The sequence below is a fragment of the Pocillopora verrucosa genome, chromosome 7 (assembly GCF_036669915.1).
Source record: "Pocillopora verrucosa isolate sample1 chromosome 7, ASM3666991v2, whole genome shotgun sequence".
In the NCBI taxonomy this organism is placed as follows: Eukaryota; Metazoa; Cnidaria; class Anthozoa; order Scleractinia; family Pocilloporidae; genus Pocillopora; species Pocillopora verrucosa.
Window position 1 is genome coordinate 19,938,261 of NC_089318.1, and position 20,036 is coordinate 19,958,296.

The window sequence follows — 20,036 nt, forward strand, 5'->3', positions numbered from 1 at the left end:
TTTACATTTAAAGTGTTACATTTTATTGGCTGAACACTAACTTTAAATTTTCATTTTTTGCACCATACAATTAGTTTCTTTCCGTTTGCTATCTCGAAGGTGACATCAGGATGACTACGAAACGTTGAATCAATTCGTTTTACTATTCTCAAACCATTTTAAAAGTTCTTCGTTTATTATCCTCATCCACTGATCTCCACCAAAATCCACTCCCGTTCTTTCTTTATTCTTCGGTCTTCCTATTCATATCTTGTGGTTTTCTCAAAGTTAACGATTGTGATTTGGCTTTAAATTTCACATCCAAAAACCGACCGGAAATATACAAATATATCTCTAATCATAACAAATTAAAGACTTCACTAAAATAAATACGGTCTCCCTATTATTAAAGAGCATGAAATGAGATTTTTGGTAAACTTCATTTAAAATGGGAGCGCTTGTTATTCATCCTAGAGGAACTTGATTTGGTTTTCAGAACTAACGGCCACTGGTTTCTTCATCCCAGAGTGTGATGTATTGATCCGCTCGCAGTTGTTCTACTCCTGTCAGTCCTTCCTCCGGGTACTCTGCGTCGACACCGTATCCAGTTATGTACACCTTGGTGTCTGAAGGCTGCAAAAAATAGAAGATAATGTTTAGAGTCGGGGAATGGTCAACACAGTCACAGCCTAACTACAAACTTTCTACTTGAAGGTAGCTAATGTGGATGTGTTGGTAGTTAGTATCGATAAGAGATAATGCCTCTCTCGGTTTTCAGTTGTCACGCCACATTCCAAACCTTTTACCGGTACTTAGGATTTTGTTGAGAAAGCGAATATTGGACATAGACATAACCTAGTTTCTTCCAGCACCACCGCTGGAATCGTCCATTTGGACCGTCCAACTCGGAGGCTAGCACAAAGGGAAATGATCGACTAGTTTTACATCTCAGAAATCGACGGGAATTGCGTACAATTTAGTCGACAAAGTAGTACCAGGTTGTGCCTCAGGAAACCTTTCGCATATGTAGCGAATTTATTCTGGTTTTCACACTTTTGAAGAATTCATAAAGATAGAGTCATGGTTCAAAGTGTTCAGAGTCACTGAGCAAAAATGAGACTTTACTTCAAACTGAAGGTAATTTTACATTTTCTCTCAATCGTGGAGTCAAAGTATCACTCGACACGGCACAATATATCACGAGTTGTTCTGGACAAGACTCGCAAATATGATACTGCAACACGTCTTCACCACCACGCCTCAGGATAAGATTCGTCTCATCCTTGTACCCAGTATCACGACTATTTTTGGAGCAAACTAGTGAAGTTTAATCGGTTCAAATCAAGGTAAGGTTTTATTTTAAATGTTTTGACGAAGAGTGAGGCAAATATGAAAAAAAATATCTTCGTTGACACTAAGACGCAGTGGTAAAAATACTATTGTTGTGTAAACATTAAAAGCTTACGTAACTTAGAAACAGAACAAAACAAAAAAAAGTTAAAAAGCTAAAAGTCGCTTACCTGAATTCTCTGAACGTATTCAACAACCTCTGCAAACTAAAACAAGAGAGAATTGGTTAATGGAAGTCGGTGGATAAGCTTTTTATGATCACAGTAAGCTCAAAGACCTCTTGAAGTTGGTCTCTCCTCAAGCACAAACCTAGCATACGCGAGCACAACAAGGTAACTGATGGGAACGTGATTTATTCTCTTATCTCCTTAATTGCATCAGTTGCGCCGCTGAGCGGCCTAAACTAAAAGCAACAACTAAATCTAAAGACATACCTTGAACGATTTCTACAGATTCTGCTTACATCGGTTATACGGCTTTGTATTAAAGTTCACCAACTTAACTGTACAAGATCCATGTTGTTCAGGTGGAGAGTTTTCAGTTAAGAACAGACCAGTGTATATATAACTAAATTTTTGCCGTTTCATGGTTTCTATTTAGATAATTATAACTTTATTTTGTACGCCTGAAAATTAAGTACCCACCGAAGCGTGTTCCTCAGTGCCCTTGTCCCTCGCATCAACAATCACGGTGGAGGCCTGGAAGAAGAACTCGAACACGTCCTCTCTGAAGCCAGAGTCTACGCAGTAACCAAGAATTGGTTCCTCTTTGAAGTAGAGCACAAATCCTATGGAAAAGAACTTAAAGTGAAAACTCTGTCTCGTTTGCTTTCAGACTTGAAATATCAAATATGAAAAGTGGGTTTGACTATCAGAAGTGAGCGACATTTTAAAATAAAAACTTATTTCGCTTGTAATTCACCGGCTGACATTTAAATTCCTTCCAGCTTAATTCTATCCCGGAATGGAGAGAATTAAGCTGGTCTTGCCTAACAGTACAACACTATGACCTAACCCACTTCTCAAAAGGGAACCGTTGATTCTAAAGCGTGACTTAGACCTCCATGTCTTCAGCCACCTTGTATCAAAACATACTATTACTGTCTTGTCGACACAAACGATTATTCTGATAAACGTTCAAGCCTACCATAGCAGATTTCGCTATGAAGCGTCTTGTAAGTTTTGATAAAAAACTGTTTATCATCATCCAAGTAGGTTGGACTTCCATCTTGTTCACACGCCAGCCAGTCTGCAACTTGTTCCTGCACGGAAGAACAAAAAAAAACACGTTTTAACTGCTATGTTTCATACGTTGCTTCAACTTGGCTGATGTAACAGACAATTCCTCCCGAGAGTGGGCTATAACTTACTTACTTAACCCTTACACCAGAATTTAAACGCATTAATTTATTTAGATAGATATCACTGTGGTCGGTATTTGATGTTCTTTGTTCGCGACTGGTTTTGTAAAAGGCATGCTCTTGCAATATTAACACCGATGAATGATTCAAGCATGAAACATCTAACACAGAACCAATTAGACATGTTACAAGGAAGCAGGTCTCCTATAATTTTTTTCCACCGAAGAAAAAAGTCACAAAGAATAATCAGTTTGATTAATGTCACTCCATTTGTGCAAGTTACCTTTGTTTGCATCATACTCGAAAGAGTGTAAGAGTGACCTATGACTTACTGGTGTATATAGACTGAGCATCTCGTCCAATCTGTGTGTCTTCAGTTTTTGTTGCACCTCTGGGCCTGACAGCACCCTCAAGCGAGGTTCGCCAGCCAAATATCTCCGCTTGCTCTCGAATACGAAGAGCAAAGGCAGTTCACCAGCATGATCCAGGTGGTTGTGTGTGATAAAAACATTCCTTGGGAACTCGTTGTAAGCTGGGAATGCAATAAAAGGGTGTCTAAAAAAGCACGGACAAATCAAGGAAGAAGGATAGAGAATTTTACTGACCAAGTCTCTCCCTACAAGCTTTGACGACACCGGCTCCAACATCCGCCATAAGCAAAGGTTTCCCTTTGTGAAATACAATTGCAGAGGAGCTTGGCTGGCCATGAAGGACGGCTGAAATCAGTTTTAAATAGTGCCATGAGTACACGTCAGTTCATTATTTCCTATGTTTCCTTTTGGAGTACGTTTTACACCTAACATGGAGGTATGGGGAGTAAGGAGGGTTGAGTGGTGTTTGTGGTCGCCATTATTTCATCCTTCAGCGTCAGCCTCGGAATTGGTCGCTAATTATATGAGCTATATCCTTTTTATGATGATTAACATGCACTAGGCAAAATACATGGAACTATGGCAACTTTTTGTGGGTCAAACATAAAGGACCGCCAGTACTCTGTACTAATACATGCCTTTCATGAGTAAATAGATAGGCATAAAAGGCCACAATACGTTTACAGTCATAGGATCTAAGAGCAGAAAGGTGGAGATAAGGGAAGAATTCACTACTCTCTAGACTGGGTCGCAACGTTATGGCTTATAGATAAGTAAAGCAGAGTAGATCTAGTCTACTCCGCGAAGACCAAAACCATGTCGTTGCATCAATACCTGTTGTGCCTGTCCCAGTTCCAACGCAGTACAGCTCCACTGAATTTTTGCGTGTGGATATTTTCCCTCTCAGTATGTTGAGAACAAAATGCATCTCGGGACGTGATTTCTCTGGCTTCAGACACTCGACCATAATTTTCTTGAGCTTTAAGGCAAGTTCCTCTCCAAATTCTTCAACAGAAATACCCTGAAAGAAAAATGTGAGTCCATGTTAACAGAAGATTTCGCTAAAGAATCAAACGACAAAGAATGATGATGTATCACGTACATATTGTAATTTTAAACACCATTATCAACAGTTATTGATTCAGTGTCCTGCAGTACTTAATGAAAATTCATTCTGATGGAAAATAACGAAAATTAAGTCCAGTTGAAGGTTTCACGAGTGACACGATTTACTTTTATTTGTACAATTCTGATTTCACAATAATCCTAAACAATTTCTGGCTCTTCACAGTCTATAGTTACCGGAATGGTCGGATTTTCTCCAGCCATTTTCTTCTTGAACACCGTTTCATGCTGCAGTATTATATCAAACACTTCCTTACCACTCAGCACTTCAATCAGACACAAACCTAGTGGGAGAAGGACAGACGAGTAACTGATAAGGCAACTTTGATGTTATTTTCCCACTGAATCTTGCTTTAACTGTTTAGGTATCTCTTAAGATAGATATCAACTCATTGAGACTGGAACAAAAGCTTTTGACGTTAAAAACTGCTAACTACACTACATATCCCGTTTTTGCATTGCTAACATGAGACTTAATGACTTCAAAGAAGGAGTATTTTTAAAAACTAATTTGTCCAAATGTTGTCCCTTGATCTTCTTCGTGAAACTTTCTGTTCTTTAACCGAAACGGTCTACCTGGCTTGTTCAAATGATACAATCTTGCAATTGATGCCAACCACAATCAATTCAAAGTAAAAGATTGCAGATATCTTGTGGATCGGAACTATTCTAAGTTGATAGCCAAATTTAACTAAAACCAAACAGAAGTACACTAATGTAATCGCAATTCCGTCGAATTTATTTTTAAAGGTTTTTCTCTACTTTCTACCAAAAAGCGGACTATATTCGGCTATCTGATTTCAGAGATAGGGAATGGTCTTGGTAAAATAACAAACAGGCAAACAAAACAGCAAGAAAGTCACCGTTATATCATCATCGAGGCTCACCAAAACTGTGAACATCAGCTTTCTTGGAGTAATGTCCCCCACTGCTGACCACTTCAGGCGCCATGTAGCGATACGAGCCAATCTGGGTTTTTGTTTGACGTGTCCCTTCAGTTGCGCGAGCAAGACCAAAGTCTCCGAGTTTGAGTACTGAGTGGTCAGCTGACAGCTACGAAGTAATGGCGTAAAGAACAGACCTACTTAACTAGTCACATCACGACGATTAAAATGCGATGTGCAAAATTACCTCCAACGCATTGTAAGAAAAAAAAACAAAATAATGGTCAATTTCTTGAGATGACTACATAAGATGGTAACGAACACAGCATTTAAGAGAAAGCCTTTTTGTACCTCGATAAATATAATGTTTTCACTTCTAGATGGTGCAGTCTATGATAGAGACAGTGAAATTATTACACTCACAAAAATGTTTTCAGGTTTAACGTCTCTATGCATGATATTGAGCGAGTGAAGATGCTCAATTGCAGAGCCAATATCCTCTAAGAATCTGACGGCAAAATCTTTCCCCTGTCCGGTTCCATGGTTTTTCTCCAGATATGCTTTAAGATTTCCTCCCGCCATGAACTCCATCACAATTGCCAGCTGATTCTGGATAGAGATGCATTCAAGCACCTTTACAATCTTAGGATGCTTTGCCTCCCTGAAAAAATAAATCAATTAAAATAAGTGCTGTGAAATTCGTCCCTCACTTGCTGGCGCTGTTTGCCGGCGTTAATACCGCGAGAAGAATGGCAAAGTGTCATTTCAAGAATAGGTACATAAAAAACCAAAACAAACCAAGGCGAAAAAAAGAGATGGATTCGAGTCTGTTAGAGCATCGAACCGCCTTCTTTTTAAAAAACCTACGGGCGCACTCTACATCATTACTTTCATTGAGGTCACAATTATTGCAAGAATAATCTGTTTAAGTTGAGATATACGTTTAGAAAGTTAATCAGGTAGGCCATCACAGATTAAGTTTAACAATTCAAGAGCTTAAGGATGGACATGTTGTAACAATGAGGGGAAACCAAGGAGTGGACTTTTATTTTTTATCAGTCAGTTGGAAAGTTGGTGCTCAGCAAGTATCTTTGATCTGAAAATATCTTTCCGCGCTGAGCCCAGAAAAAAAATTAAATTCGATGTTTTGACCCAGCTTGTGGCATTTTAAGGTGTGAGGTTGAGCTAATGTAACATATCAACGTACATTTTCCATATAGCTAGATTTCTACAAAGATCACCTTTATTCTAACCTCAGTGTGTCCACTTCTCGTTCAAAGTCCTGTATTTGTTTGCGACTCTGGATGTTCTTCAGGATCTTTACAGCCACATCATGACCGTCCTTCTTCGCTCTGAAAACCTGGCCAAAGCTGCCTTCACCTAGTGGATCGAGATAACCTGGGTCCAGCTTACTGATCACTTTCTGGCTTATGCGAGTCAATGTTTCTAATGCCTCCAGGTCTTTTTTCTGTAAAGATAAAAGCAAGGAAAACATTGGTCAGGTGAACTTCTGGGAGCTTGAGTAGAAGTATTGGTACTCCCCAGCCGGGAAGCAGATCCATTGCATATAGCCATTCAGCACTGAAAGGGTATTGGTAAACTTAAGCCGCTCATGGTCTCCTGATGGAGAGAGGTGCTAAGATAGCAGACAGTTGAAAAAAGGAGCCCAGATTGTTTATGCCAGTGGTAACATAACCCTAAACCCTATATCTTGCTCTAAAATTGTCCATTTTTTCAGCGTCTAGAAATCGTAGATACTTTGCCTCGACTGCCCCTCTAAAAGGAAAAGAACAACCGAGACTAAATGTGACTCACCACAGCAAAACGTGTAATTAGGTGGATGTACAATGGATTTTAAATGTATGACTTTTTCCGTTTTAACGCTACTTGTCCAAGGCCATGCACAACGACAATACTGTTGAACATCTCCTCTCAACAATACGCACATACAACATAGCCCAGTCAGTAACATGTAACCTCATGAAAAGTGAATTATTTCATGAAATACGCTCATTTGCACCGGGTTCTTCGAAGCCCAGGCAATTGATATGTTGCCCTGGCCGGCATTCAAATCTAACGGTAATCTCGCCAGGAAATCGAACAATTTAGCCCCGATCTAAATTCATTGACGTATAAAGTAAACCTGTTAACTGCATACAAGGGTGTTACCAAACTCTGATCATAATGTTTAGGAGCATGAAGATGAAGCAACATACTTCAACTGCATCAATGTTGAATTTTTCTTTCATCTGTGCGTTTTCTTTCATAATCGCTGTGGCGAGTTTCAGAATGGAATCTTCGTTGTTCCAGGCGTTTGCACGGCTTCTCTCGTACACCTTTCGTTTATTCAACACCTCATCCCCGTTTATGTTAATGAGTTGAGCGGCGAATTTTCTATCTTCGGGAGATGAGGCTGTTTCAGCGTAGCAAATAGCTTCATCTGTTCCCCCTGTGCCATAAGAGAAAGAAAATACGGAAACAAACAATCAACGAGAAAAGCGAACGAAAGAAAACTATGAAGACGTTAGCCATTAACATCTATCCTTTACCTCAAACCTTTAAGACACAATGCCGTACTGCTCTAAATTGAGAGCATTCAAATGGTATAACACATTTTTAACAATTTTTTCCATTTTTATGCAAAAACATACTTTCATTTTAACAGATACTGAGACACAAAACCTTTGCAACGTTAAACTTACTTATTTCACCAGTGGGCCTGGCCCAACCTGGTCAATAGGTAGAGCGGAAATCACTGACAATATTATGACAGTATATATATATTCATGGTTTTTTCTGTCTTAAGAGAGATAACTTTCCATTCAGCTGTTAGTCGATTTTATTCTCTTTAATGATATCAGAATATATACCCACACATGTATTTCCATGAGCTAGCATAATTCCAGCTATTCAGTTTTAGGCAGTGCTTTATAGTGACTTTTTAGGTCACAAAAAAGAAGCATGTCATCTTATTTTGAGCTCCGGCTAAGCAGATAGGGCTTAAATAAATAACCAACCTCTGAGGCGGATGAGAGCAAAGGTTTCCTTCTCGACCTCCTGCACTTGGTAAGTTTCCTCATCACCAACAATGAGAATTTCCAAGGTGCTATTACTTCGCATGAACGACTTACAAAGTAGAACGGCCTTTGCGTATTTACTGATGGAAATCTTGCACTTTTGCAGGATTTTCTCTTTTTCCTTTTCAGACGGAGGAGGTACCTTCTCTACTTGCTTCCATCCTCCTATCTCGTTCTTCACTCCGTGGTAGAAGAACAAGGCAGTGACGCTGGTTTTTGATTCAGTTATAAGCTGTGATCATAGAGATAGACCCTCCTTAGTAAACTTCCATGCATCAAAGGACAGATTGTGTAACGACCATCACAATATTTACTCACCTTTATTAGATTGTCACGCCTTCCTTTCATTGCATCCAACGTCCGCTGAACCTTCTCCTCAGAGTAAACGCCTAGATATGAAATAAAGGAATTTTAGGCCACGCAGCCGCGTGAAAAGGAATTATGAGGATCTCTCTGTCCATCCTTCATCTCACTATATCTGTCAGCTTCCTTGTCTTTCTTTACCTCTTTCAGATATCCCATTATAACTACCACAAAGGCAAAAACACTAAACCAAGAATGGACTTTAGGACAGTATGAACGGATGGTCAGGGCGTTGAGCTTGTAATCTGGTGGCTGCAGGTCAAAGCCCTCCTCTCAGCTACTCACTGGAATTCTTCCCACTTGCCCGGACCTCAACTCCTTGGCTGTGCTTTTCATAAAGCACCTCGCCTCCTACCAGATGGTCACGTTCATTCACTTTTTCACTCATTATTCACTCATTTACTCTTATTGTCCCTAAAAAGCCCCACGGGGTGGTGGGGGGGGTGGTCAATTAAGTCACACATATACTCATGCATACCTACATACGTACACGCATACAGAACTTAAAGTTTTAACTCTATTTTGAAATTGAACTTAGTTCGCACCAATAAAACGGCAACTCACCAAAGGGATCTTTCGCGAATATGTCTTGTATGGTGGGACGTGAAATCTTTTCAAAGTACTCGTCAGGCGACAATGCGTTTGTTATATTAATGGTGTGAAATATTATCTCCGAGGCCTTTATCTCCAGTGCGAGCTGTTGCTTGAGATATTCTTCCCTCTGGGTCCGCAGGTAGGATCTTTCGTACACCTGTAGGAAGAAAAAGGTAATAAAACACTTAAATAAAACTGAAAAAGAGGTTATAGCGAAGCGCCCTGAAAAAAAGGTGACTGATGGTTGGGTGCATGGGTCAAAATCAGCTTGCTCTACCAACAGGTGCGTCAGCGTCAATGCTTTGTTATTTGGTTTTTGGATGACTTCAACAGTGGAGAGTTTTTCATCAAATGCATCCAGTTTATATTACCTGTCCTGGTTGTATTTCTGCTTGGATAGTTCCTGTACTCAAGAACTGCACGAATTCCCAGGGTTGTATGTTTGCCTTTAACGTTAGGAGATTTCCATTTTCATGAAGGTCTGAGTCCTGGTAAGACTCAAACTTGTAATGTTTAAACTGTAGAAAGAACGGAGAATAACGACAAACATATCGATTTCGAAGGAAATTTGATGTAAAGTAAACATGCAAGTAAAGAAAACCACCACAAGCTCTTGCAAATTTCAACAGCTGTCTACCTTGGCATTAACTGCAAATTTTTGGAAGAAATTCTTGTACTCTGGGCGCTCGGGATCACAGCCAAGAAACAGCACAGATCTCTTATTAAATATTTGCTGCATTAATTCCACTTCAGGACCTTCAAGAGTGGTGCAGAAGTCTTCAAAGTACTTCTTGCTACTTCGCTGAAAATAATCAATCAAAATGAGGAAAAGCATATTCAGCATTACAGGTACATCAATAATTGAGAGTAATCAAAGGCAGCAGCGCAAGAAGAAAAGCACCAAAATAATTTTGCAACTGTTTGAATTTAATTACAGCTCTATGGGTTTTCAGTGCTACTTGGTTGAATGTCTGCGCACTCCGCGATGTATTATGACTACGACATCTTGAAGTGGCAAACGGACCAACGAATGGGACATTAAATGCCTGATACTTACCAATGCCCGCACGTTAAAACCACAATCCCCAAAACACTTGATGATCAAATCTCTACGCAGATCTGGCCAGGACTGGGAGAGACAGGAAATCTGGAAGACAGTAAGTAAAGTAGTTGAATAACCCGTCGAATGGCACCAAGTGGCACGAAAGCCTATTAGTTCCTCCCCTTCTCACTATGCACGTTCGTTCTATCATACAGGGCCTTTTTTCGTCTAGGTTGATATTTAACGGGAAATGGGCAACTATCTAGAAAGCTATGGCAAAAAGAATCCATCTTAAATGTTAGGATATAAGCCTGGCTGCAAATAATTCTCAAACGCGAAACCTTTCTTACATTCTTAACCAGATTTGTAAACCAACAGCAAAGTTGTTTGAAGCGAGACCATCAAATACCGTCTGGGATATAGAGACGAACAGAGTATCATTCGTTTCAGAGAAGTGCCCAAAGTAAAGTTTTATAAGGGAAAATCAAAATAAGGCTGCAAACAAAATCACACTTTTGTAAGAACTTTTTGGATCATAAGACCTCTACAAGGTTTGACACAGGAAAAACAAATACTTTGCAACAGATACATTTGAGTCGAATCGTCTTTCTTTTTTACCAACCTGGTCCAGTCGCAGTTTCTCGCCACCGTTCCCAGTCTTCCAGAGAAAGCGCTCTAGCAACTCGTCCATATTGGTGGTTATGATGAGAGGAAACTTCCCAACATTCCGTAGGGCATTGTGAACACGTGACGGTGCCTGCTGAAGATCTCTCAGAAACTTGTCTTCGAGATCGAGAAGTGCATTCGTGCCTTTCTGCAAATTAAGAGACACATGAAGAATTGTACCTTCATATGGGCAGCGAAACCACCAGCAGAATTCTTTTGAGCTCCTCGTTAACATCAAAGCTTGCTCTAGGCAACGTGTTATAATTAATCAAAATTTAAGAAAGGTTTGTGGTTATTTATCGTGAAAAATTCACTGGTAATTAAGTATCGTCGTCTGTGATTTACCATCGTAGCGTTTTCGCCTTAAGACGACTGGTACTATGCCACTGAAACTTCGCGATCTTCAGCGGAAGTGACTTCATTTTGAGAAAAACGATTATACCTCACGAGAGATAATTAACTCTTGCAATTCATTCATAATATCTTGGCTGGCTCCTCCACACTCCCTTTCTTCCCCGAGAGTGCATCCGGAGATACTCCGTTTACACCTACGAGGTGAGAAAACCAGCATAGTTTTTAGTCCTAAATTTTTTACATTATGCATGTCTGTCATCGCGTTTTCGATGCCTTTTGATGGCCAAGCAATTTTAAGATCATGTCAGCCCCTGGTCCATGCCATTACCAACCTCAATGAATTTCTGGATATGAGTCCAATGTCCTAATAATCTCACTTCCGGCTACGTAGTAGACATTCTTACCTCAGAATTATTGAGAATTTGCCACCAGTCATCCAATGAGGGGTCATGCTTATCCGTACTGACTAAAGTCGATACTTGCTCGCCAACAAAGAGCACGAGCTCTCCTTTTACAATCTTGGAGCGTATGGCTTCGAGTTCTTCAGACAGTAGTAAGCGAACATCTGACTTCTGCTTTTCCATTTCAATAACTGGATGCGCAATTCTTGACCTAAAACAAAAGAGATGCAAAGCACTCAATGGCTCGACTCTTCCTTTTTCTTTGTGTGGAAACATGTTATCCGTTCCAATTTTAATTTTTTAAAACCTTTTTTTCGGTATTTGCCGTTGAATGCAGAACGGGAAAACAGTGCTATGACTTGCTGTCAGATATTCAGAACACGAAAGAAATAAATGTATCTCGCAAACTGGTCTATTCTTCCTCCAAGGGCCTTTTCTCACAAGCGAAAAAGTTGTTTATTTAGACAAATTTTCCGTCATCACTAACATTTTACAAGTGCAGATGGTTTTTCGAAAAGAAAAATTTTGACTGAAGCGAACAAATTTTCAAACGGACCACCGACGAAAATCGACTAAATAAACAAACTCGGGGATTCTAAAATTTTAAAACGACTTAGGATAAATCCTAGAGTTCTAATCCTTTGGCAAATTATGCTGGCCGGTCTTGGAACAGATCATGCGCTGACGGAATCTGAAGGCTTTTAAATTTTTAATGCGGATGTAATAGACGAAACAAAAATTTGAAATGACAGAATTTAATTTGATTTTGTCGGGAAATTCTAGTTCTGTCCAGTAGAGCGGATAGGCCCGAACACCAAATGTTACTTTGGCCTTTGGATGCAATTTCCACAGAGCCAAACTCGTAGTGTTATCAAGGTAGACTTAAACATTGTATATTTCTGTTCTTTCTGCATTTAAAAATAAACGCAAACTCATTCACCGAGATTTACAGAAAACAAAACGTCAAAAAAATTTAGGAAAAATACGTACACAATGCAAACTATGCACACTATGCATGTATCTGCAAACTAATCATGAAAATCTATGAGACCGGAAGTTTGCGAGACCCCTCTGTTCCACTGTTCTTTCCCAAGGTCCGTACCACCTATAATTTTCATCAGATGCTGTTGCAACTTTCACCGGAAGTTGTGTCACACAATTTAAACTGACCTTAGCAAATCGATGCGTACATCTAATGAGTTCCGGTACGCATATGTGAATACTTCCGCGAAAACTGATTCTTAGAAGATACCTAAAGGATAACATTTACTCATATGGTAACACATCTGCACAAACGTGGTAAGGGAATTTTCGTGTAGCAGTGGTGAAAGTCAATTCAATCGTGTCTTCAAAATTAAAGGTATTCTGACTTAATCGTATACATATCTTATTACACGTTTTGGTGTGTAGTCTCGCTGAGTATTTTTACGACTTGTGCCGTACTTTGACGAGACTTTAAGGCGTGTCAAAATACATAAAACAAGTAAAATTACTTAGCGATACTACAACCAAAACGTTTAATATGTTATTTATCATCCAATCATTTTTTTGCGAAGTATTTCTGCTCATTCCTTATAGGGCAGGAAAAGAAAAGTGGAGAGAGAAACGTAGGGCGCGCAGCCGACCAGTTAAACAGGTTTTTTTACAGTACAAAATAACCAACTGTCCAAATAACCGTACAATATCGCAGGGTATTTGTACTCTATTCACGCGTTATTTGAACTCTACTTTGTGCAGTTGGATAATACTGTAAACATTTTCGCGTTTGGTCGATCCTTCTTTACTTTAATTAGTTATTTCACGGACGTGCACCGGAACCTTAGTTGATGTAAATGTGCGGTTTTAGTCTCGAAGGAAGAGGCAAATGAGAAATGATGGCGTCTCTACCAGTAAGCTTTCTTCGAGTCACTTTGTCCGGTAGTAGCAAGTCCCTAGAGTCTCATTTGCGCGGCAGACGAAAACAAAGATGTTAGTCAAAGTAATAATAAGGATATGATAATTTCAAGTTCTGTGTATATTTAAAACATGCTTAAGCGCTTTGAGTAAAAGAAAGAGAAATTGAATTACCTTTCTCTCTGTTTCTTATACCTGTGGATGTCAGCCGTTTCTCTCTTCCAGCTGGAAAATGAAATTGAAGAGTTTTCACTTTCCAAATCCCGGAAGACTTTCGAAATCATGCTCGATTCGTGCCCAGGGCATCTCGAAAGTTGAATACCTCGTTTCCGAGAGAGGAAATGAGGTAAATAAATGGTTACAAATGCATAGGAATGGACTTCAATCAAATCTTTCTCCTGTGGCAGAGTCTGGTATTGAAGAAGTCGATCCAGCTTGCCGAGGTTACTTTAAATTTGGTACGAGTACATCAGCCCTGAATCAACAGAACCTCGAAACGCGACAAGCAACATCCACTTACACAATGGCTCAGCATGTCGCTCCGGCGTTGGACGTAAGTGCATCAGCCTATACCAATTGCATTAGGTAATCACCGTAAACGAATGAGGGGATCACTTCCACCAATGGGCTCGAAATAATAACTAATGGATCACTTGAGCTGCTCTGTAACTTAAAATTAATTGTATGAAAAGGTTTAACTTCTGTTTTGGTCTCCACTCTTATGATACAACAAGCACTTTATCCGGAGCAACTTCAGAATACCCCGCAACTCATTTACATGTTATTGAATAAGAATAGCGTCTATTGTGTTATGCCTCGATCTTCAAAGCCTCCCGACACATGTAAGTGAGGCGGAAATGAGTTGCGGGGTATTCTGAAGTTTAGCCCAGATGTGATTGCCATGGTCATAGCACATGGTATGCTTGTGAGATGGGCTTCAGAGCCTCCGTAAGATATGAAAATAAAAAAAAAAAAAAAAAAAAGATTTTTAATTGTAAGTGAATACCTGTTAAAGACGGCAGTACTCACTCTGATTTTATCTGCCAGTTTAAATTAGCCACACTCAGCTATGATTACAAGATTAAAGGTTCATCCTGGTGGGAGCTATCCTAGTTTCAATTACCTGAAGCTACCAAGAGTGTAGCTCAACTCCCTCTTAAATAGGATGATATTCCATTGCACCTACCTCCTCTCCCCCACAATTTTATCAGGTTCCTGCCAAATTTTTTCCCTGCAAATTTACTCAGACCCTAGATTATCAACCCCCCTTGCTTGGAGAGATTGGGGACAGTCTGAACAAGAACAACTTTGTGACCAAGCTTTGGCTACAACCCCAGCCTTTTGGTCCAGAGTCCAGCTCTGTTTATCCACTTGTCAATGACCTGATCCCCTGACTAGACCAAGCTCACTCACAGGGGCCTAACTATACTTTTTTGGTCTGGAAAAAAGTTGATTGTGTATGTTGGTTGTCTGGGTGAGAGTCGTCCTGAGAAAGACTGTTGTGGATTTACTAAGTAGCAAATGACATTCTGACAACCCTAGCAGAAGTTATCATCAGAGTTAAACAAAGAGTTGTTGCCAGTCAAGTTATAATAGTGGTCCATGTAAACTGACTGGCCAAGGTTGCTGTGATTTTATGGGCTGCATCTGAACCCAAAAAATATAAATTAAATGAAATTAAGATAATTGCAATGTATTACTTTTGTTTGGTATCTTATTTATTGTCAAATGTGTAAATGTTTTCCCTATTAGGATGTTATCAGTAAGACTGTGGACATTTTCCACAAATACTATAAGTGTGACTATCCAAAAAGCCCACAAGTAAAGGATGGATTGAAGCGTCTTCTAAATGAAAGATACAGAGATGATGTCCATAGCTTCACTGACCACTTTGTTCATCCCACACAAAGTCTTCTTAGCAGTTTGGAGGAAGAGGCACAGTATAACTTTTGCTCTAATTAATCATTTTTTTTTGTTATTTTACACTGTAGTTGGGATGAACTTTGGAATAATGGTAAATAATGTACATAGTGTAATGATTTGCCATGGGTGAGGGCTGAGCCTTGCAATTACATTGTACTACCAAAGTTTAAATGCTATGAAACTGTATAGTTCAGTTGTTTCCAGAGTGACACTGGTTGTTCAAGACATATGAATATTATTGCAAAAAGACTGTTTTAGGTGTTCTAAGTTTTAAAAGCAGCTCTCAAAGTTCATCTTTCTAAATCATAGTGCTCTATAGCTCAAGTGCTATCCTTGCCAAGGCAATTACACTACTGTAGCATGTTGCATCATTCTGTGTCCAAATATGAGTGAGATGATAAGAAAACTCAACGGAGATTTAGTTACCAAAAATCTGTGTAAACTCAGCTATGTAGCCAAATGATCCCTTACTACACGTGTTACATGAATATGAGACTGACAAGCATGACCTCATGACTTCTTATGTCATGCGGCACAACTACATGATAGAGTTTTAATTGTTTTAATATAAAGTGATGATCACTCAGTTTTATATTTTCCACTATAGAAGTTTCCCCTTTGCTTACCCAATGGCAAAGTAGTTCTTCATCTGGTTCCTCCTATGACCAAATTGGCAGTTGGGGAGTTCTTTTACCAGGTGGGTCTCATTAGAACAAGTGGGTTCAGTAATAATGTATATGGACTTGTATTACAATAGCTGATAATGAAACTACTATCTGAAATGCCCACATGTACTGTTGGCAGTTCCGTGTCAATCAGGCATTTTGAAACTGATCTTGTGACTTTTTTCTTCTTTTCCACTGTCACGTGTAGGTGGGCCATACTAATCCACGCACTTTAGTTGTTAAATTTGCAAAATATGAGCAGAGAGGGACTAAAGTGAATGAATTGCAGCGCTCATCAGTTCCTGAAGATGACCATGACATTGCGTTCACCAAAGAGTACTTTGACCAAATAAGGGGTGAGGTTCCGGATGGACTGGGAGATGTTCTGATGCGTACCCTTGTTGTGATGGGTAATCCAAACTGGACGGTTCAGAGAGAGGGTGCGGCAAATCACCTTGGGAATGTAAGTTGAATTGTGGTAATTTCTTTTCTATCTTGTTCGTTCATAGCAGATTTAATAATGATCAAGAGAGAGGGGAAAGTGAAAAATTATGAAGGGAGCTGGGAAGACAAGGCAAGGAATATGTAATAACCATCTGTTATATGCAGAAAATAAAGTTACGCTTCTCTTTTGAACAAATAGCTAAAAGTGGCCTATCAATGTTTTCGAACAGTCAGAAGATCACCTGCCCAGAATAGATTTCAAAATATTAGAGAAAGGGTGTGTTGTTTGAATTAGTGTGTATCATCGCACTTTGGAGTTAATTATACATGAACTACTACAAAATTATGGTGAAATTGGCAATGGTAGAAGTCTACACTACTCTGTGCAAAATGTTGACAACATTTCTGAATTCTCAGTTCATACTGATCAGTTATTGATTCCTAAAGACTTCATGCCTCCTCTAGAGAACTTAGTGTTCCCTGTATTGTGTGGCAAGACCAAGGGAAAAACAGACTTGTGTCTTACCTGATTTAATGAATGTTTCATCATATTCATAAGTCATATTCATTTGTAAATATATTACATGAAAAATATATTAATCAATAGCAATGTCTTCCTTAGTGTCCAACAGAAAGGCGTAGCAGGTTGAGGTCAGAGTCCCATCTGTCTGTTCAGGAAAGCTGTGATGATGATTCAAGCATTACGTCAGAGCCCAATTCTCCAACAGAAAATGATGATGTTTACCCATCAACAGATGGGGTATTTGTGCATACCAATGGTGGTGACAAAGGAAAATAAATATCTACTAACTTCCTCTTTAACCCCTAAGCAACTTATTTAGCTTCATTGTTATTTGTTATCAGTGTTTATTTGCGATGTAAAGGTACAGATGAGTACATGTACAAGTATAAGTTAACCCTTTAACTCCCATGAGTGATCAAGGCAGAATTTCTCCTCACATTATCACTACAATATCAAATAGAAAAGTGATGAGAAAAATGAAAAATATCAATTAGGGATGATTGGTTGATCCAATAACAAATTCTCTCAACTAACATAAAGATAATTGTATGGCTGACAGAAAAGAGAATTAACAATGACATCTTGGGGTGAATTGGTTAGGGATCGATGACATTGTGGAGTGACTGATCAAATCTAATTGGAGACTTTTTTATTACTTTTCATGTTAGGATGAATAGGTTTCGTTTTAAATAAACCAGCCCTGGTTTTATTTTCAAATTCAAATTTTTATTTAAGGTTCCATGCATTATTTTCTTTCTAAAGATGCTTTAAGAAAGTTTATTTACTACTGGACACTTAATATATATAGTTTTTCCACAATCATAATATATTAGTAAATATTTCATCTCCATGAGAAACAGGGGTTTTAAGTATGTTTATTGGACTTAAACAATTTTAGAAGTTGAAACTGTTCAAATATGTTAATTGTAAAACAAACCTTCCCAACCACAGTTAGACTGTGTATATTTGTTTAAGTTGATGGTCAACTTTGTTAAGTTAAATTCTTCCACTGCCTTTTTGTGATACTAATAAAGGATGTGTCACACATATCTGGTGTAATTGTTGAGTTTAAGTTTCATAATTTATCTGTTCATTTTCTTATCTTGACTAACTCTAAAAATGGGTAGCTACAGGTGGTCAAGAATCCACAAGAACTGTTTGAATTAGCCTTAACAAGGCTCTTAGAATGACATTTAGGAGGAAAGATAAGGAGGTCCTTCCTTTCCTGTCCTTAGTGTCCCCTCATTTTTCCTCTTAGTTTCCCAACTGTTTCTCATCCTCAGAAGCTGACTTCTGGAATAGGCAACAGTTATAAAACCTGTATTTCATCAAAAAAATGTTTGAAGAGTACCAGTAAAAAAAATTATTTTCATAAAATTCTGTCTCCATTGTGTTTAAAGAATAACAATAATTGAGATGATTTGGAATTTAAGATTTCGAGCCAAATTTCTGAGCCAGGGACTTGAAATTTTAAATTTGCCAATAGTAAATTACTCCTCCACGGGAAAACGGACACTAACGCTTTTCCGTTAAACGGTCTCGAAAAACGATTGTAAACGGATAGTAAACGGTTAACTCGAGCGTTTAAACGGATGCCATAACCGCTTAAACGGATGGCAAAAAGTTTAAACGGTTGACCAAAGTCCAAAAACGGATAGCTTTGGCCTTCAAACGGTTGACCAGAAATAAAAACGGATAGCACGAAACGTTAAACGGTTGACCAAAGTTCAAAAACGGATGGCTCACACTGTTAAACGGTTGACCAAAAATAAAAACGGTCAGCCCGAAACGTTAAACAGTTGACCAAAGTCCAAAAACGGATGAGTTTTATTAACATGCGAGGCAGCGAGGCGTGCGAGGCACCATGCGAGGCGTGCGAGGCATCGCAATTTCCTTAACTTTTACACATGACCATATCGTGGGCTCAAGTGTAGAACTCATCGAGGTTATGTGTTTTTTAAAGTTCACCACTGAATTTTATTGGATCGCGGGCTCAAGTATTTCCCAAATTATTAGAACAAAGCTAAAAATTCGGAGCTCTGCTTTCAGGCTTGGCTAAATCTATTTAATATGGTTTATCTTACATAATTCTATCTCGCTTTATTGTTTATTGCTTAGCCCACACCCACTTTTGTAACTTTTAGGTGTCAAATTCTTGTTTCTCGACAAGCACCCCTGGCCGAACACATGTGGGAGTCCAGCCCCCCAGGTTCTAAAGGGGGTCAAGAGTCAAAAAGACCTCTTCCGTGGGGGTTTATCAATAAATCAATTCTAGTCACACACATCGGCCTTTATTTAATTCAAATGAATAAAGGGGTAAGTTTCTAAAGAAACTGTGGTGCTGCGTCGCTGGGAGAGTATAGCAGGTAATTTAGTGTTAACAACTGGGTTGAAAACGTAAATTAGCCACCGTAAAGGGTAAAAAAGCTGACGTTTCGAGCGTTAGCCCTTCGTCAGAGCGATTAGAGGAATTGTGGGTTGTGTGTGGATTTATATGTAGGAAGTGGAGCTACGCCATTGGTGGGAATGTGGTGACGAGAAAACAGGAATAAATTAGTTGAATGAAAAGCGCTCGTTGATTCCGTGGGGTTTAAGGGTGCCGATTTGGAATATAAATTTTTGTTCTAGTGTTTTACGGCTTTCCGAACTGCCTAGATGTAAGGAAAGGCCGCAAACTGCCATATGCTGTTTAGAATGATAGGGAAGATTAAAGTGTCTAGCGACTGGTTTGGATGCGTCCTTGTCATTTCTTTCCACATCGCGAAGGTGTTCTCGGAATCGGTCACCCAGTCGTCTTCCTGTTTCGCCGATGTATAACTTATTGCAATAAGTGCAAGTTATGCAGTAAATAACATTGGCGGAGGTGCACGTAAAGGTAAAGTCTTTCGAAAAATGAAAAATTTTGTGCAAGCACCAAGTTGAATGAGAGCAAAACCCGCTACATGACGGTCCCGTACAGGAAACCGCATCCTTGGTGATGGTGACCTCTTGGATGTATCCCATGGTGTCAAGTAGTGTGAAG

The 20,036-nt window shown here is 39.2% G+C and overlaps 2 protein-coding genes across 4 annotated transcripts; one reads left to right on the forward strand and one right to left on the reverse strand.

Moving 5' to 3' along the window:
• Window positions 1–14: 14 nt before the first annotated feature.
• On the reverse strand, window positions 15–13,974 carry LOC131789169 (uncharacterized). Of its 2 annotated transcripts, none has more exons than XM_059106242.2 (21): window positions 13,634–13,974; window positions 11,570–11,777; window positions 10,768–10,959; window positions 10,161–10,250; window positions 9,741–9,905; window positions 9,475–9,621; window positions 9,074–9,260; window positions 8,465–8,535; window positions 8,087–8,378; window positions 7,286–7,518; window positions 6,323–6,537; window positions 5,493–5,730; window positions 5,073–5,238; window positions 4,363–4,469; window positions 3,895–4,081; window positions 3,295–3,405; window positions 3,022–3,221; window positions 2,476–2,590; window positions 1,974–2,116; window positions 1,500–1,535; window positions 15–612 (listed from the first exon to the last, which is right to left on the reverse strand). In XM_059106242.2, exons 1-21 carry the CDS (start codon window positions 13,741–13,743, stop codon window positions 478–480), a joined length of 3,348 nt encoding a protein of 1,115 aa, XP_058962225.2. In that variant the 5' UTR covers window positions 13,744–13,974; the 3' UTR covers window positions 15–477. The 2 variants fall into 2 exon arrangements, with proteins under 2 accessions (XP_058962225.2, XP_058962226.2); XM_059106243.2 differs by lacking the exon at window positions 13,634–13,974 and adding an exon at window positions 12,737–12,757.
• LOC131789171 (uncharacterized) lies at window positions 12,789–18,059 on the forward strand. Of its 2 annotated transcripts, none has more exons than XM_059106247.2 (6): window positions 12,789–12,926; window positions 13,867–14,012; window positions 15,212–15,394; window positions 15,990–16,079; window positions 16,256–16,510; window positions 17,114–18,059. In XM_059106247.2, the coding sequence occupies exons 2-6, from the start codon at window positions 13,983–13,985 to the stop codon at window positions 17,288–17,290; spliced, it is 735 nt and encodes a 244-aa protein (XP_058962230.2). In that variant the 5' UTR covers window positions 12,789–12,926; window positions 13,867–13,982; the 3' UTR covers window positions 17,291–18,059. The 2 variants fall into 2 exon arrangements, with proteins under 2 accessions (XP_058962230.2, XP_058962228.2); XM_059106245.2 differs by having other exon boundaries at window positions 12,807–12,865.
• The last annotated feature ends 1,977 nt before the right edge of the window (window positions 18,060–20,036 follow it).

Bases quoted from the DNA above. Each gene is read 5' to 3' on its own strand.
- LOC131789171 (XM_059106245.2), top strand. From the start codon at position 12,841: ATGGTAACACATCTGCACAAACGTG. The intron at 16,080-16,255 runs GTGGGTCTCATT...TGTCACGTGTAG, and splicing joins TTGGGGAGTTCTTTTACCAG to GTGGGCCATACTAATCCACG. The intron at 16,511-17,113 runs GTAAGTTGAATT...TGTCTTCCTTAG, and splicing joins CGGCAAATCACCTTGGGAAT to TGTCCAACAGAAAGGCGTAG.
- LOC131789169 (XM_059106242.2), bottom strand. From the start codon at position 13,743: ATGATTTCGAAAGTCTTCCGGGATTTGGAAAGTGAAAACTCTTCAATT. The intron at 7,519-8,086 runs GTTGGTTATTTA...CTTATGGCACAG, and splicing joins TGCTCTCATCCGCCTCAGAG to GGGGAACAGATGAAGCTATT. The intron at 2,591-3,021 runs GTAAGTCATAGG...TCTTCCGTGCAG, and splicing joins TGCTCAGTCTATATACACCA to GAACAAGTTGCAGACTGGCT.